At 41.5% G+C, this 18,725-nt stretch overlaps 1 protein-coding gene across 36 annotated transcripts in view; it reads left to right on the forward strand.

The window, feature by feature from the left end:
- The window catches only part of MBNL1 (muscleblind like splicing regulator 1), a 176,004-nt gene that overhangs the window by 31,552 nt on the left and 125,727 nt on the right, over positions 1 to 18,725 (forward strand). For 24 of the 36 annotated variants that reach the window (XR_015950031.1, XR_015950032.1, XR_015950033.1 and 21 more), the window contains exon 2: positions 3,792 to 4,886. The exons of 10 other annotated variants lie outside the window; for them this stretch is intronic. Coding sequence is in view for 21 of the 26 variants with exons in the window: in XM_035132486.3 (XP_034988377.1) it covers positions 4,713 to 4,886 (174 nt within the window). In the remaining 5 variants the exon portion in view is untranslated. Of the gene's footprint in view, positions 1 to 3,649; positions 3,761 to 3,791; positions 4,887 to 18,725 lie in introns of those variants that run through there. 2 more of the 36 variants (XM_088669823.1, XM_088669814.1) reach the window with 2 other exon arrangements.

An 18,725-nucleotide genomic window follows, 5' to 3' on the forward strand; every position in this document is an offset into this window, starting at 1 on the left:
GTTGAACAAGGGATAGATTTCTTTAGGAATATATTTTTATTTTTAAAAACCCTACTGCTATTATGGATAGCGAACATCCCCGATGCAAAAATAAATAATAACACCACCATTCTTTGAAACGACTTCACCAACTAATAACAACGTTGTTACCATTTTGCTATATTGTGACCAATACATTAAACAAGCAAGCAATATAACATAACATTGTGTTTTATCTTTATATGTTTAGGGGTTTTAAAGGTTGACACCAGCACCTTGAATTGACAGATCAATGACAATGTGCTGTGCTGTTCAAAGAACAGGTTGGAGAGTTTTGCCCTATAATTCTTTGCCATAGCTGCATATATCCATGCAGTATGTATCCATTTGTTGCGTGAAATACTTGGCAGTGGGTAAATACCAAAGTAGAAGGTTGTGCATTGTTAATTTTAGTATTCAGAATCATGCTACGGAAATGTTGGAGATCATTATTAAATGGATAACAACATACATAGTTTCTTGTGACCAACCATTTATGGTATATTTTATCTTTTCAGCATATCTGTCTTTCTGAAGAGCATTGTATGTGTTTTATTTTGGGATAAAGAGAAAGTAATGATTTCCACAGCAGTAGACATAATGAACAAGAAAGGATTGCTAGAAAAAGTTTATATATATATATATATATATATATATATATATATATATATATATATCCAGAAATTGCTATTCGTTTAGCAACCTCTTGCTCACATCGTGTAATATTGATCACTTGTGACTTTGCACACTGTAACTTTGGGAAAAGATGGATTTTTATCTCCTCTTCCAAAGAGCATTTATAAAGTGGCATGGTGATTCCACTGATGAATGACTGAAGGAGGTTTCTGGATTGATGAATCTGGAACTGGGGTGGTGTTTTCACAGACCGAATTCCAATAACATGCCAAGACTGATTGCGGCATGCTCTGCACCTAATCACAGAGGATTTCTGTGTCCTAGCTGGTTAGTGCTGCAATTATGGCTTTTAAATGGGGGGTGGGACACCACTGTAGGAGAGGCCAACATTCCTCATGTTACTTTGCTCCAGGAAATCAAAATACTAAAGACAGCAAGGTTAAAAATCTCCCAGTCTCACTGTTTTATCTTTTTGATTCCTTGTCTTTATAGGAGGTTAGGAGCAGAATCCCATATGTGTTAACTTAGAAGTAAGCCCCATTGAGTTCAGCGGGACTTGGGGAAGAGTGTACTTAAGCACCTTGAACTTCATAAATCTTACTACTTAGTAGGCATGTATAAAACTGCACTGCAAAGCTGCAGTCTTTTGCCCTCTTCCCTGGCAGTGGTCCCCACTGAACTCAGTGGGACTTCCTTTTGAGCAGAAATAGAATCATACAGTGGTAGAGTTGGAAGGGACCCCGAGGATCGTCTAGTCCAATCGCCTTCAATGCAGGAATATGCAGCTGCCCCTTACGAGGATCGAACTTACAACCTTGGCATTATCAGCATCATGCTTTAACCAACTGAGCTACGTATTAGCACTGTACTGAAATGTCTGAGGGCTGGAATGGTGGAAGAAATTTGAATATCGCCTGATGCATCAGGCAAGACTAGTATGCTCATCGTTTTCTTGGTTGTGTAGATGTACTGGGGGAAAGATGGCGTGGCAATTCATTTTTATTAGAATAGTCCTTAACTCGTTTTACTGGAGGGGCCCCTTGAAGAAGAGCGGGAGATGGGAGATGGGCGGTTTGGAGGCACAATGGTAGCTTTCCAGGAGGCGGGTTGCTGCTGCATACAAGCGGGGAAACAGGAAGGGGCAGTAAGGCCAGCATGGTGCAAATGCACCAGCAGGAACACAGGATGGGCTTTGCCAGTGTGTTTACACCACGCAGACTTCCACAATGCCTCGTCCCTGTTCCTCCCAGCATGCAACAGTGACCCACCTCCCAGGAAGCTAGTGTAGTGGCTCACATGGCAAGCCAGTTCTTCAGGCCAGGATTCTGCTACTACTGTACTTTTCAGGTGTGTGGCTAAGAGCTGCCCTTTCATATATTTCTCATGCCTGTGAATTGGCTGCAGATGGCCAGTGGTATTCCTCAGGTGGTTGGACGTTGTTCTGGGCTTGCCTCTTGCTGATCTCATCTTTAGGTTCTGATGCAAATAGGCTGTTGCAAGCATACCTGCAAAGGAATAAAATACGCACCCGCAAGTAGAAATCACTATGCTTTCCCCCCATGCTTAGAGAATTTAATCGGGCAGGCAAAGGGTGCTCCAAGCTTTCTGAGAGAGAGAGAGAACAAATCCTAAGGAACAAATTCAGCACTTGTGAAAACACCCTCTGCTTTTCAGAGTTAACTAAACTGGAACAAAACCGTGCAATCTTGTGAAAGTCCCATCAGATTAATTTGGTTTATGAAATTTACAACAGCTCTTCTCTCTCCCACGGGCCGAAAAATACCGCAGTTGTTTGCCTCTCTGAATAATAATCATTACCATCTTCATCTCTCTCTCTCTCTCTCTCTCTCTCTCTCTCTCTCTCTGTCTGTCTCTGTCTTTTTCTCTCTCTTTCTGGCGGAGAATATCCTGACTAGTATAGTGCAAAGCAAACTCTTTTCTTAAAGAAGCCATTTTAAGACGTGAGCCCCTGGGGAAGCTGAGTTCTGGTGTGAACACGAGCCTCAGAAAACTGTAGGCCATTTGTGGGCGCTATCGCTTTAAGTCGGAAGTGTCAACCCGAAGCGTATCGTGTTGCTTAAAACCAGATTGCCTGCTTAATATTTAAGGTGACTGTGGTGGAGTCACTTTATCCCCCTCCCAGATTGGCTTTGGAGGTGGCCGGGCAGGCTGAAGATACCCACCGCTCCCACCCACCCCCTCCAATGACCTAGGCTTGTGCCCCGGGAAGGTATTTTTGATCTTTCCTAACCTGCCTGGGATCTACTGGCAGGCTCTGTGCTGACTGAACGGAATAGTTCCCCAGCACTTTAAAAAGAGAGAGAGAGAAGCCGTGCTCCTTTCTGTAGAGGAGGCAGGGCTTATGGTTTAGAAGGAAGTGAACTGGATAGGTCAGGAGACTGTACCATTTGTGAACACCCCTTTCCCTTTTATATTCATCTGTCAGATACAGTAGGCGTGCTCTGGGCTTGCTGGGCTTCGATGCAAAGCAGGGAGAAAAGCAGCCTAAATGTGATCTGCAGTTGGGAAGCTTGCTGCTTTCCCCGCTTTCCTTTTTATCCACCTCCCCCCCCCCTTGCTCTGCAGCCCCCACCCCTTTCCTCTGCCTGGACACTGCAGGCACTTGGTGCTGGAGTTGGAAGCTGTTTGGAGGGAAGGAAAAAAATAAAAACCCCTAACATGGTTTATTCCACTCGCTGCATGTTGGGTAAATTTCGAAACCCACATGGTCGTCCTCTTGCAGTGGAATAAAGTCGCATCTGATGGACGTCCTCTCTGCTCATAGCATAGCAATGAACGTCTGACAGGCGCGACCTTTCATAAGACAGCCCACACGACTGGCTTTCTGCCCAGAATATTGCTGCAACACTGTCTGTGATTGGTTATCTCCCTATCATCATGCCTTGCTTCAGAAAGGGAGATCGGCCCCCTTTTTAATAAGCCCACGATGGCCGGCTGCAATATGCTGCACTGTAAGTAATTTTTGTTTTGTTTTGAGACCGAGAAGCCGGGGGGAGGAGGAATCATGCTGTGTAGAGAGTAGTAAGACGGAAAGGAGCACATGGCGACGTGATTATGCTGTGAGACATCAGTGAAATGCTGCTTGGTAAATGTTAACGTATCTGTTTTTTCTACAGGTTGGTACTAAGAAGTGCCTTTCCTGACGTCTCTGCTGCTTGGAACCGCTTCTAGAGCAGACTCTGCTTTTTGCCTTGCTTGCTGCCAGCTAGACTGCGACGACAGCTCATCCACTCTCCACCTCTAGCCCAGCCACCCCTCCCCTCATTTCTACTTATAATCAAGAGAAAGAGAGAGAGAGAGAAAAGCTCTTAAGCATCAGGCATTGCCCTAGGCTGCTTTTAGTTATTCTTTTAGAAATATTAAGCATAACGACAACAACAAAAGTTTGCTGGAAAAGTGAGATAATCTTCTGCCAGAAAGGGGGAAAAAAATCGAAGAGAGGAGGAGCAAAACAAACCGTTCCTTCATTTATCTCTTTAAACTGCTGCGACTGTCTGTGCCAAACTAATCGATACCAATTGCGCCACACCAAAAAAAAAAATTGAATAAATCAAAATCTCAATAGTGAAATTAATAATAACCATTGCAAATTCAGCCGTGTGGAGATTCCCCTTCCAGGCAACTTTCCCTGAGAGCAGCTTGGAAATCCTCTGCTGAAGGGGCCTCCCTGCTGCTTGCGTTTTGGCCTCCCAATTTGGCACTCGGGAATGGTTTACTGAGAGCACAAGGCTCATTGCAGGCCACACTTTTAAATGCTCATTTTTCTGACGACCTTAAGTTCCAAAACCACCCCCCTCTTCTGATTGACAGTTTCGCGCTGTGACTTTCTAGTGGGAAATCTATTCCTTGCTGTTGCGACAACACAACTTGACATCTTTTAACGTTGGGCTTTGGGGCTTTGGGGGAAGCATTTTGGAGGTGGCATTTTTCATCGTTTCCAGTCTTATCAGTTTGGCCTCTTCTCTCTCTCCTTTTTTTTAAAATTTGTTTGTTTCATTGACAATTTTAACTACCTGTAAAAATAAATAAATCTAAACATGGCTGTAAGTGTCACACCAATCCGGGACACGAAATGGCTAACACTGGAAGTGTGTCGCGAGTTCCAAAGAGGGACTTGCTCACGTCCAGATTCGGAATGTAAGTTTGCACATCCATCGAAAAGCTGCCAAGTTGAAAATGGACGAGTAATCGCCTGCTTTGATTCATTGAAAGTGAGTAAATATTATCATTCTTTTCAAAGCTAAGACAAAAATAATGACTGAAGCAGTTGTAATCACTGAAGCAATAGAGTTTTAAGGGATGCTATTTTTTCATCTTATTAATGAGGTTGTGGTTTTAATAATTTGCTTTAAGGCAAAGTTGGGGATTTTCAGAAGGGCTAGGCTCTGTTTTCTTGCAGTTTATTATAGTTCCTTCATCCTTACCTTAGAATTACAGTGTATCTTTAAGTTGGAATGTTAAGAAGCACCATTTGTGAAACCTCAGAGGAGTGTTAGTCCATAGTACTGCGAAAAGCAAATACATTTCACGTTTAGACTGAAAGATGGACTCAGGTCTGAACTGTTAAAGGCTGGGATTATCTACTCTGAAAGCTCTTACTGCAATAAATTTGTTAGTCATTAGGACATGAAAGGGTTCTGCTTTTTCTCTCTGTGTTTAAAGTGAAAAAATTAGAATCCTCAAACTAAAGGCCATCATGTCTTCTGAACAATTGCTTGGTGCTGAGAGCATACCTGGATAGTAGTTGTGTGTCCGCAATCACAAAGTCTGAGAATTTCCTTCATTAACATTTCACTAAAATCCTTAATTAAAAGATCACTTGTATCAGTCTCAGCTTATGAAAGGATCGCCTGTTTAAATAGCGGATTTGAAAAGCATGTTTGTCCACTTATGAAAGAGAACTATAGCTAATGCTCTATGGATATATTACTGCTTCAAGAAAATGGATGGTGTCTAGAATTGCTGTTTTCAAATATATTTTTGCTTTCATCAGTCAGGCGTGAGACTTATCTTCTGCCCTAGTTTACCATGCTTGAAACCCCAGACTTGTTTATTTGGGGGACAGGTTGTAGCTAAGTGGTAGAGCATCTGCTTTGCATGCAGGAGGTTTCAAGTTCACCCCCTGGCATCTGTATGGCTGGAATTGTTCCTTGTCTGAAACCCTGTAGCGTCTCTGCCATTCAGCATTGGAAATACTGAGCTAGATATACCAGCAGTCTGGCATAAGGCATATGTTCCTTTGAGCCTACAGATTAGGGCTTCAGTCTAGCATGCACTTACCCGGGAGTAATCCCCATTGAACATGGTGGAATTTACTTCCAAGTAAAAATGCATAGGCTTATGCTCAATGCACCTTGACCTCAGCATTCCACTGTCCATGCAGGTAAAGGCCTTGAATTTCAAATTGCTTAGTCTGATTGACTTAAATGGAACTGAACTGATTTAAATGCAAGCATTTAGGCTTCATTTAGGGTTCTGAATCTGGTTGAGAGCCAGGATGGCTTTTGCATGTTACAGAGCAGTGAGAAATCGATACGTGGTACACACAAACACCCACCCACACCCACACACCCACACACTTTTCCTGCCTCTGGTGTAAAGTCTAAAGAAGTGATGCCTGTAATTGATGAAGCTATGGCTGGACAAAGTGGAAGTTGAAGGAGAAATGTATGTTTGCTTGTTTTAAAACGAAATAGGGCTGCCATTCCAGCCAAATATTTGGACTTGGAATTAATCTCCGAAGGGGCAAATGTTCAACTCTGCCTCGTTTATGACTGGACTTGTTCATACTGACTGACTGGACAGCAGTTGCCAGAACTGTGAGAAAAGTAAATTCTATGCTCTATGTTTGCTTTGGCGGCTGAAGGCATGTTGTGGGTTGTGACTTGCCATTTGGCCATATCACACTCAAGGGCAGCTTAGATTTTTTTTTGCTGTAGAATAATGTTGTAATACCACTTTTCAGTCACATAGGTCATGTTGGAGTGATGATCATCTGCCTGCCTGCCTTTCTATCTGTCTGTTGCTGTTTTCAGATGCTCCATAGCTAGCGCACAAATTTCTGTTGGCCCCGGGAACCTTGGTCGCCAAAGCTAGTGAGCCAAGGATTTGTCGTTTCATTCTGCTGCTTGGCAACCATAGCCATTCTTAAGGATTAGGAAAGCTCTCCATTAAGCGTTGCTGCTAGGTAACTTCCATTCATTTGATTAAGGGGACCATCGTGCAAGCGCTGTTGCAATGACTGAGGGATGCAGCACAAAGGGCAGATGAAAGACACCCAATACTACACTTTAGCCATAGGCCATGGGTAAGGAGTGCCAGCTCCCTTGGCCAGATATGGCCCTCCAAGCTTCTCTATCTGGGTCTTTGTGACTCTGCCTTGCCACCTCTCACCAGCCCTGCTCCAAACCCGTTTCAAGAGCTTTTGCTTGACTGGAAGCTTTTGCAAACTACGAGAGAGATTGTTCTTTTCCTCCTCACCTCCAAACATTTTATTTGTTTATAAAATTGTATATCCTCCTTTCAGTTCTGCTCAAACTCTTGGAGCAACTTATAGTGATGGAATAAAACAAGTGATTTGTTTTCTCATATTTGTATCCTACTTCTCATCCATTATGGAACCCAAGGTGAAACGTGTGGTGTCTGGGGTGTCTTCCATTCATTCGGAGTTCCGGAATGGGGAAAGGCTGTAGCTCAGTGGTAGAGCACCTGCTTTTCATGCAGAAGACCCCCGGTTCAATTCCTGGCATCCCCATTTAGAGCTGGGAGAGACTCTTGCCTGAAACCTTGGAGAGCTGCTGGCAGTTAGTGTAGCCAGTACTGAGCTAGGTGGAGCATTGCGCCGACTTTATATAAGGTAACTTCCTTTGCCCCAGGCTCAGACGTTCGTAGCACCAGCAAGGTAAGTGCCTTCGGATAATACTCTCAGCCATTTAAAAACGTGGATTTTCAATACAAAATGAAACAAAGCAACAAACTATGCAGGGAAGGGATGAGATCAATGTTAGAAACTCAGATTTATAAGCCAGGCTCCAAATGGCTCCTTAAATCAAGGTTACAGTCAACAAAACGAAATGTCTAGTTGTCATTTTTGGGCAGGACAGCTCTAAATAATGGACTGACTGTGATTGAATATCAGTTAAACATCTGGCTAGTTCAGATAACTGCATCCCTTCTGCCTGCTCCCCGGTTGAGCCTGAAGGGGACTTCAGTCTTCTGTGGCAACTATGGATGGTGTCTCAATGCCTAAGCATGGAAACTTTAAAACTAGTGTGGGGAAGACCTGACCCACCAGATGTTGAGGAACTGTAACTCCCATCGGTGCCAGCAAGTATAATCGGTGGCTAGGGATGGTGGAAACTGTAGCTCAGCAACATCTGGAGGGCCAAAGGTTCCTCACACCTGCTTTAAAATGTTGAATAGGACACAAAATGAATAGGATGTTAGGCCACAAATGGTGTGCAGCTGCAGGCAAACTATAATTAAACATTTTATGTCCCTTGATCACAAAATTTTGCTTTTTATGGAACTTTTCACAAGGCTGGTTTAACTGCTTATGGGAGTTGTCTACTCATAGGAACAAGTGTGCTGTTGTGAGGAGGAATTGCAAAGGAGACCTCAGCTTCGACTTCTTGGAGTGGGTTCTGGTTTTCGAGCTCCCACCATGCATGGAAGTTGATGCGGTATCTTGCTCGAGGCTCCACAACCACCCTAGACCTAGCACCCAGTGGGCAATGATAGAGTCGTCATGCCCAGAATGCAGAGTCTGGTGAAATTGAAAATCCACGCACACGGCAATATGGTGTGACTTTATTTTTGTTTTGATTGACCATACAAAATTTTGTTTTTTCAGTGTTTTGCAAGCCGCCTTCTAAGACGTTTTCCTAAAAGATGTGTTGCAAATGTAATACAAATGGAATCACAGAATTGTAGAGTTGGAAGGGACCCTGAGGATCATCTAGTCCAACCCGCACCAATGCAGGAATATGCAGCTGTCTCATAAAAGGGATCGAACCTGCAACGTTGGCATTATCAACACCAACCTCTAACCAACTGTGCTATAATACAGAAAAGCTGTGAATCCAACAGATGTGTGTTTGTGCATCGTTACTCTCACATAAATAAGATTATCATTTAACCTCGACCAGCATATTCTGGCATAAATTGGTAATGAACACAGGCCCTTGGAGATTACTCATTATTGGAAGACTCAAAATCCTGAAGACAGATGCGATCCCCAGATATTTCCCATTTTAACACCATAGCAAATTACTTTCACTCATTTGCTTAGTGCATCACATATATGACTCCCTACTGGCATGCACACACACACACACACACACACATATATATATATATATATATATATATATATATATATATATATATATATCCGGGAGAGGGAATGAAAAGCTTGGCAAATGTGCTAACACAAATGTTAATTAAGCCTGAGTATACTTTCAAACGATGGAACAGAATCAGAAGATTTCTTTCAAGCACATTACAAATCGGAGTTTCCATCTTGATGCAGGATATTTTGAAATGTTAAAGCTTAAGAATTGTCTCTTGGGTTGATCCATGCGGCTATCAATCTCAGGTCACTGGATTAAATTGTAGAGCCCTTTGTCTCCTCCCTGTGGCCAGGGTCCCATAATTTATGCAGAAAGCTCCAGAGCTCAGTGGTTGGGCCCATGCTGTATATAGAGAAGGTCCTAAGTTCAGTCCGCGGCATCTGGCCAATTATTATTATTATTATTATTATTTATTTATTTATTTATTTATGCCCCGCCCATCTGGCTGGCTTTTCCCCACCACTCTGGGTGGCTTCCAGCAAATACCAAAATACATTAAAATATCACAGATTAAAAACTTCCCTAAACAGGACAATACCTTAGTGACCAGGGCTGTAAGTCAGCAAAATATGTAGGCATCATGACTAGAGGAATCAGTGGTTATCTGACACCGATAACCTCAGCAGACTCATATAATTTATATGACTCCATAACAGATTAGCAGAACAGGTTTCCCACCAAATGGAACAAGGTAGTAGTGCGGTAACCTGTACCAAGTTATATGTCTTCATATGCATATTGATTATTTATAGTGATGCATGATTTACGGAAAAAATTAAAGGTAATCAGCAAATAAAACAAATTTAACAACGTCCCAATAAACCACAACAAAAACTAAAGTTTACTGTTGTTCTGAAAAGGATAGCAGTGGAGAGGCTAAATTGACCTCTCTTGGAAGAACATTTGAGCATCGAAGCTACCACCAAGAAGGCTCTGTTCCTTGTAGAGGCTTAACCTAGCCTCTCTGTAAGAGAAAATCTGGAGCAGGACACCCTCAGAAGATCTTAAGTGTGTGTTTGTGTGTGTGTGTGTGTGTGTGTAAGTTTGTAATAGGAGAAGATGTCGCCCGGGATAATCAGGACCTAAGCTGTTTAGGTCTGTAAAGGTCAGGACTTACACTTCAAATTGGGCTTAGAAACGAATTGGCAGCCGGTGCAGCTGTCTCAGAATAGGTGAAATATGAGAGATCCTCTCCATGTCTTTCAGCAGGCAGGCTGCCATATTCTCGCCACAAGCTGAAATTTCCGAACTGTTTTCAAAGGTAGCCCCATGTAGAGGGTATCACAGTAGTCTAATCGGAACATTGCTAAAGCATGAATGGCATTGGCTGAAACATTGCTAGCATGCACCTTGAGATGTAGAATCGTAGAATCATAGAATAATAGAATCGTAGAGTTGGAAGAGACCACAAGGGCCATCCAGTCCAACCCCCTGCCGAGCAGGAAACACCATCAAAGCATTCTTGACATATGCCTGTCAAGCCTCTGCTTAAAGACCTCCAAAGAAGGAGACTCCACCACACTCCTTGGTAGCAAATTCCACTGCCGAACAGCTCTTACTGTCAGGAAGTTCTTCCTGTCTGACATATGGGAGTCGAAAGCAGGCAATGCCAAGCTTTTAAGAAGTAAACATTTTAATATTTTACAGTCTATTCTTTGTCCTGCCTCAGAATCGTTCTGAACCCCCAGGATTGTTACTGAATTTCTGCCCTACTCCCAGCAGGAAAATAAATTTCCCTGCACCCCTTGTTTGTAATGAGCTTTAATGTAAGTAAAGATTACCGTTGTTATTTATTATGCAGGCTTTCGGGCAATTAAAGGGGGGGAAAATGAAGTTGTATTCCGAGGTCAGTCTGGTCTTTTTTGCCTCATGGCAAAAAAAAAAAAAAAATACAAACTTAAACTGTTGAAAATGAACAGCAAGTAAAACGTTTCTGTAAAAATAAGATGTATATTGCAAAATAAGCTATACGTTGTATATCATGAACTAAAAAGTTTGGTGATGATTACATTTATGTGAGGTTTATTTTCTGTACAAACACCACTGTAGGAAAAACAGTTACAAAACCGTTAATCTAAACAGTTATAAAAACATTTAACCACCTCTAAAATGCATATGAAAATAATAGTAAATTAGTTCTAAAGGCTAGCAGCCTTTCATTTTGGAAAGGACATTGAAGGTTTGAGGGTGCCTATGTTATGAGGGTGTTAATAGGGGGGAAACCAGTTATTACTCAGAGAGTATATATATATTTATATATTAAAAAGTGATTTGTTTAGGTTAAAAAAAACAAACATTTAGCAAGCTCTCTGGTCTGATAAAAGGTGGTCAAGGTAAGGCAGAACGTTTGTAGTTCTTGTCTAGCAGCCGCATTTGAGTGCAAGATGGATATCGCCCAATATGCTTTTGCTATTTTTAGAATATTGTAGCAGGCAAAGCAAACACTTTCTGAGGAGACCCTGTGAAATAGCAGAACCTTCAGCTGTGCTGTTTCAGTCTTTGGCTATGCTCCCGGGTACCACTGCATTTCATATTCTCTATGGACCAGGGACATTTGTTTCAAAGATAAAAATACAGTTTTTTAGATGGCAACCTGCTGAAATTACACACACACACACACACGGTGAGTCTTTTAAGAGAGGCCCCGTGGAACATGTGTACTCTGTATCCATGGGGCCTCTTTAAAAAACAACAACAGGGAGGGAATCTATCTTGATGGTAGAACAGATGTTTTGCATGTAGAAGGTGCCAGGTTCGACCGATAGAAAAGACCTATTCCTGTGGCACTGCTAATTGGTTTAGTTCAGGCTTCCCCAAACTCAGCCCTCCAGATGTTTTGGGACTACAATTCCCATCATCCCTGACCACTGGTTCTGTTAGCTAGGGGTGATGGGAGTTGTAGTTCCAAAACATCTGGAGGGCCGAGTTTGGGGGGTGCCTGGTTTAGTTTCTGTAGCTGAACTGGCTGGTATGGCATAGTGCAGGGGTAGCCAATGTCATGCTTGCAGGGACTGATGGGAATTGTAGTCCCAACAACATGTAGAAAGGCCTCACGTTGGTTACCCCCAGTGAAGGAGCTAAGGGTTTTCTATGGGGTAGAAAATTCCATCTAGCACAATAAATTCCTGAGGTCAGCTTGTATAATATTCACATTCAGCCTCTCAAAGGAAGAAGATCAATTTTAAAATGTCATTTCAAATCATGCAAGTTTTGTGGGATGAAAAGAAGCAACAATTTTGAACAATTTGATTTTGCCTAATTTCATGGCAGCGTAAGCTTTATTTGGTTGTTGGTCACGAAACAAATTGTGGAAGCGCGATTTTGTTTCTTTGAACTGCAGCAGGAATTGCTTCCCGTTAAAACTCAGCTTGCCTCAGCTTAAAACATTCTACAGCTTCATTCACTCTAAGGTCTACCTTGTTACTTCCCAGGGGACTAACTGCTCTTTTCTGTTCCGATGTGCAGGAACACTTTTACTTACAGACCTCAAATTATTTCTTGCTAGGACTAAACTTCTAAACCTTTGTTACCTATGCTTGAATTTTATTGAAGTCTCTGCGATTTTCACCACATGATGGCTATCATACTGTGTATGCAAAAGTTGAATTGAGAGCGGCATCAGACAAATTGGGGAGTCATGTAGTAGCTACTTTAAAAGTCTTAACTAGGTGGCACCATTTTGGTTGGGAGCTTCCAGCATCTCAGATAAATTTGCTGTTATTATTCCACTTTAGGAATGGAATAGACTACATAACTGGGGTGTGGAGATAGACACTGCCCTATTTGGTTAAAAGTGCAAGTAACTTCCTGACCAGCCTTGCCCTTTAGCTTTAAGTTTATTTTTGCTTCTCCTAGGCTCTACACAGAAAGGAATCAGAAGTGTATAACAGTTGCACTGGGAGGCTCAAAAAGGTGTTTGTATGTGTACTATTATTATTACTTTTATTGTATATACCCCGCCCATTTGCTGGGGTTCCCCCAGCCTCTCTGGGCGGCTTCCAGCACATATAAAAACATAATAAAATGTCAAACATAAAAAACTTCCCGATACATGGTTGCCTTCAGATGTCTTCTAAAAGTTGTGTAGTTCTTATCAGCAACTTGCTCTGAGCATTGTACATAAAATAAACTCCGGGGGGGGGAGGGATATCCATATTCTTTGTCCACTTTTTCGGTTCCTCCTTAGCACCTGCACAAGATAAACAGTTCAATCCTGTTGATGTCTACTGAGAAATAAGTGCCATTATTTTGAGTGTGGTTTGCTCCAGGGAAGGGCATTTGTCCAAACAAGTGCATATGGCAGGAAGGGAGAGATGGGTTTTTATGGGATATTGAGGTACAAGTGAGACGCAAAAAGGCCTTTAGCCACTGGAAATAATTTCCATGTCTTTGTTGTGTCTCAGAGAGGAGGCAGTGTGTTATAGCGGTTAAACTATAATCCAGGTTCACATTTAGCTGTAAAGCTTGCTAGGTGACCTTGGCCTAGTCACAATTTCTCATCTTAACCTATCTTACAGGATAGAAGGGGAGCAAGACCTGTGTGTATGGCACCCTAAGTCCTTGGAGGAAGGGCAGGGTAAACATAAAAATCATACGGGTTAGTTATCAGTTTCAGACAAAACAAAACAATGACTAATCTGGAATCTAAAGGACATGTTGGGTACTGTGCTGACAGCTAGATTCCATAATTTACAGCATGCACCAGCAGTCAGCATATTGGCGTCTCTGCCTGTTGTTTTTCTGTTTACATCTTGCAAGTCCTTTCTGCTCCAAAAGTGCATTAGAGAGAGAAGATAAACACACTGTGATGGGTAATCAGCTGAGTGTATAGAGCTTCCTTCACCCACTTCCTTCAAACTAAACATGGTCAGCTGAGTTTTTAAGCTGTTCCTTTATCTCTCCCCCACCCCCCCAAACTATGTCACACACTGCAGGCGTGAAATAAGCTTGTCAACTCTTAAGTTCTCAGTGTCCACATCATTACAAAAATACAAAGGCTGAGCTTATGGTAGCATACTTGCTGTCAAGTTTTAGGACAGAATTATTTTAAAGTGTGAACTTCCCCAGGGCGAAAAGCAAAGAGACATATAGCGAGCCAACTCAGAGCAAAAAAGGGGGAAGGTGTTTCCCCCCAGGATATTAATCCCGCATATATCACTTATAGCAAATACACTTAAAATGGTAGGAACCTAAATAACAGAAATTCCGGCAAACAAATGACACTATTATTATTATTTTGCTGGATCTCAGATACAAATTGTGATGAAGAGAAAAGGAAAACAGGAACCGATACGTAGTTAACACAAGATGTTTGTGTAACATCAATTTTTGATGCTGTTTCACAGTGATCTGTTTTCAAATAGGTCTCGTTTAGCATGACCTACAGGTGTTACTTGGGCTATTGCGCCACACTGAGCAAATAAAGGGAAGGGAAATCTGATTAGCAGCACAGTCTTTAGTTGTGTTCAGTCATAAGTTAAGTCCCATTGATTCCAGTAAGACACGCTTCCAAGCAACTCTCTTTAGGGTTGCAATGTCAAGCCATCAAGCATAAGTGAGTTGTATTAACTTCTATTGCCCTGTGAGTTTAACTACATGTCATGACTGGTGCCAGCTTGCATCTCCTCCATGCATCGTATTGGTAACATCAAGTCAAAGCCTGTTCCTTATCTTGCCCTGGCCAAGATTCCTATGACACATGAATATTTTCGGTTCAGCATATGTCTATTTCTGTATGGTGGATCTACCCTTGAATACCAATCTATCCTTGAATACCATTCAGATATTGCAGCTGGTACAAAATGCAGTGGCTAGAGTGCTGTTGAACCTTTTTGCACAGAGCCATATTAGCCTGTCCTTATGACACCAAATAAGCAACGCGGGTGGTGCTGTGGTCTAAACCACTGAGACTTGGGCTTGCCGAACGGAAGGTCGGCGGTTCGAATCCCCGCGACGTGGTGAGATCCCGTTGTTCGGTCCCAGCTCCTGCCAACCTAGCAGTTCGAAAGCACATCAAAAATGCAAGTAGAGAAATAGGTACCACTCCGGCAGGAAGGTAAACGGCGTTTCCGTGCACTGCTCTGGTTTCGCCAGAAGCGGCTTAGTCATGCTGGCCACATGACCCGGAAAAACTGTCTGCGGACAAACAACGGCTCCCTCAGTCAGTAAAGTGAGATGAGTGCCGCAACCCCAGAGTCGTTCGCGACTGGACTTAACTGTCAGGGGTCCTTTACCTTTTACCTTTTTTATGACACAAAATACTGGCTTCCTGTTCATCATAGAGATTAATTCAGTGTGCTAGTTTTGACGTATAAAGCTCTGAACAGTTTTGGACCTGATTACCTGAAGGAATGCCCCTGCCTGTATTTCCCTGTCTGTATTTTAAGATCAGTTATGGAGTCTGTTTTGATGACACCATAATTGCGTGAAGTTACAGGACCTTTTGGCATTGGCACCCCACTCTGGAATACAGTCACCTCCCCAATGGCCTGGTTGCAATGTTGTCCACCTTTCAGCCTTTTCCTCTCTCTGCATTTCAACATGATTATTTTTGACCTGTGTTGGGACAGATAGGTGATACAAAGCAGTGTTCTGTAATTTTAATGTTTTCATAATGGTTCCCTCCCCCACCCTCCGTTGTTGTTGTTGTTGTTGTTGTTGTTGTTGTTGTTGTTGTTGTTGTTGTTGTATTGCAATGGTATTATTGTTACCAGCCCTGAGATCATCTGTGATGAAATACAAGATATAAATTTCATAAATAAAACAAAACAAAACTGGCCAGCAGAGTTGCACAAAGACTTGGCCAGGGTGACTATTTAAATGCTCATATTTTACAGGTAAGCAGAGCTTGAGTGTTCACAGTTGGTAAAGTGTTAGCCATGGCTGATTATTATTAGAATCATAGAATCACAGAGTTGGAAGAGACCACAAGGGCCATCCAGTCCAACCCCCTGCCAAGCAGGAAACACAATCAAAGCATTCTTGACATATGTGGCCTCTGCTTAAAGACCTCCAAAGAAGGAGACTCCACCACACTCCTTGGCAGCAAATTCCACTGCCGAACAGCTCTTACTGTCAGGAAGTTCTTCCTAATGTTTAGGTGGAATCTTCTTTCTTGTAGTTTGAATTTATTATTTTGCCTTGGATTTTCCTTTGCTGTTGTTAATCTACTGGAGGAGTCAGGAATCCTCACTAATCTCCTGCAATTCACCCAAATATCTGGAAGTATGTTTCAGTCTGCTGTCTGATCACCCCCATTGAAAGATAAACAAGTGCTTCTTCAGCTTGGAATACTGTATGTGAGACATGAGTCCTTAAATCAGCCAAAGAGCTTTAGGGCAGCCATTAATAGAGATAACACCATACTCAAATGTTACTGCTTATGAGGGACATTTTATACTAACTCTGTATAGTAACTTACTGCCCTTCTAAGAGTTTGGTTCTGAGTTTACGTAGCCCAAAATCATCAGCAGTTTGATTTTGCTGAAGGCCAGTGATATGTTTGGGTTCACTCTCTTTAATTTTGGAGAAGGAGCCATCACTGGCAAGTAATTTTGTTGGAGTAAAACTTGTTGAATCGGAAGCATATACTCTCATTTTGGGCAGGCAGAACAACATCCCAGTGTGCTCTGTGGTGGCATTTGTGCTGAAATGGGAACTCCCAGTCCATCAGTACCAAAGAGCAAAGTTGATATCTGTAACCTGACCCTATAGAAATAGATCTATTTTTAATTTGTGCTGCATCTCAAAGACACAACGCTTAAGCCAAATCAATTAGTCACGTAGGTGGATGAATGCCAGATATGGAGTGCAGTCTCCCCCCCCCCCCCCGCTTGTTGGCTTTTAAATAATAATAAAAATGCTGTTTCCTTTAACAGGAGAAATTTAAAATCTGCCAAAGGCTAATCACTGCGATAAGGTTGGATCCATCCCAAAATTAAGCCACTTAAAGTCTGCAAACATTTCTTTGGGGTGGGCAAGGCCCTGAAATTCCACCTAGACTGTCTTCAAACAAACAAGTTGGCCAAAACAAAGCACTAAAGACAGTTCTTCAGTCAAATAATATGCTAGGTTTAATATGTGCTTGAATCATGTGCTTGGGATTTTCTGCATATTTCTCATTTTTTAAAAAAGCAACAGGGGGGGGGGCCCTTGATCTAGGTTTGGGGCAGATGTAATAGGGATTCATCCCTGACTCAGGGACGGCTGCGGGCAGGATTCCTGCATTGCAAGGGGGTTGACTCTCGGGGTCCCTTCCAACTCTACAATTCTATGGGACTGTGCTTCTATCATTTCCAGGGTGGATAAAAATCAATTTTAAAAAATACAAATATTTTAAAAATTGGATTTTATAAAATACAAATCATATTTTTTTTAATTTAAAATGAGATTATTAACTTATTTTTAATTATTATCCCCTGCTTATTTGGTTATTATTATCTTTCTCCTTGTCCTGACCATCCTCCTGAGGCTATAATCACAATCTTTCAATTTGGCTGGACTCTATACTTAACCAGCCAGGAACAATCTACCAGAGAGAAGGTCGCCGCCCATGGGACAGAGCGACATCGATTGAATGATAACCTAGCTTTTACCATAGGTTTTAATAGGTTTTATTGGTAACCATATTTGTAATGTATTTTTGTTGGTGTTTATCCTTTTGATGCTGTCGGCTACGCAAATAAAGTTTGATTTGATTTGATTTTTTTTTATTTAAATCAGATTTTTCAAATTTAAATTGGATTTTTAAAATAAAATGCTTTTGGAGGAAAAATCTTTCTAAAGATAGTTTCTATTTAAGTTACAATATAGTCCAAAGGTTATTCATTAGGAAATAAAGGATTTGTTTTAAGTTTTTCATGAGTTTTAAGTTTTTTTTAACACGTTTAACCACATCAGTTAACAAACATGGATACATCATGTTATTGTTTTAGTTAAACAAATTGTTTAAATTGTTATTAAGGAAATGCTTATTTTTCTCCTTTCAATAAGGTAAGCAGAAAAGTTGTCCAGATGCAAACAGTTAACTTATTAAACCTCACAATAATTTCACAATTATCTGTCTGTGTATTTCTAATGGGATAACCAAATCAGTAATTTTTGATATAACTGTAAAAACTACTCTGAAAATTTATTATTCCAAAAATGATACCTTTATCTGGTTGTAAATATTAAGATTATACCAGCAAGAAGGAGTCTTATCTGTAAAAAAAATGATTTATATCAAGTCTTACTGACCCATGATTTAAATCGATTTGATTTAAATCAAATCCACTCTCATCATTTCACCACTGAACATTACCCCAGCCCTTCAATCTTCAATTGCCCTATGCCCCCAGAAGCTGTTATTTTCTTCACACAGCAGTTTTAGCAGCAGATAACAGCTCAGCAAGTGTGTGTGTGGTTTTTTTCTCCCAGTGAGAAAGCAGCATGGGGGAAAGGGTTAAGCCCCCCCCCCAAGTCACCCACCCACATAAATACATGCTGTAGCCCTGATTCAAACCAGATAGCTGCTTTTCTACTTTTTATAAAGGGAATGTTGTGGGGTATTATTCCAGGCATGAAATAAAATGCATGGATCACATTGCTAGAACTTTAGAGTGATATCCAGCCGAAGTCATACTCAGAATAGGCCGAACGAAATGAATAGACAAGTAACTTAAATAATAACGACTTTTAATTCCTTTGCTTTCACTCTTG

The sequence above is a fragment of the Zootoca vivipara genome, chromosome 5 (genome assembly GCF_965207765.1).
Source record: "Zootoca vivipara chromosome 5, rZooViv2.hap1.1, whole genome shotgun sequence".
NCBI lineage: Eukaryota > Metazoa > Chordata > Lepidosauria > Squamata > Lacertidae > Zootoca > Zootoca vivipara.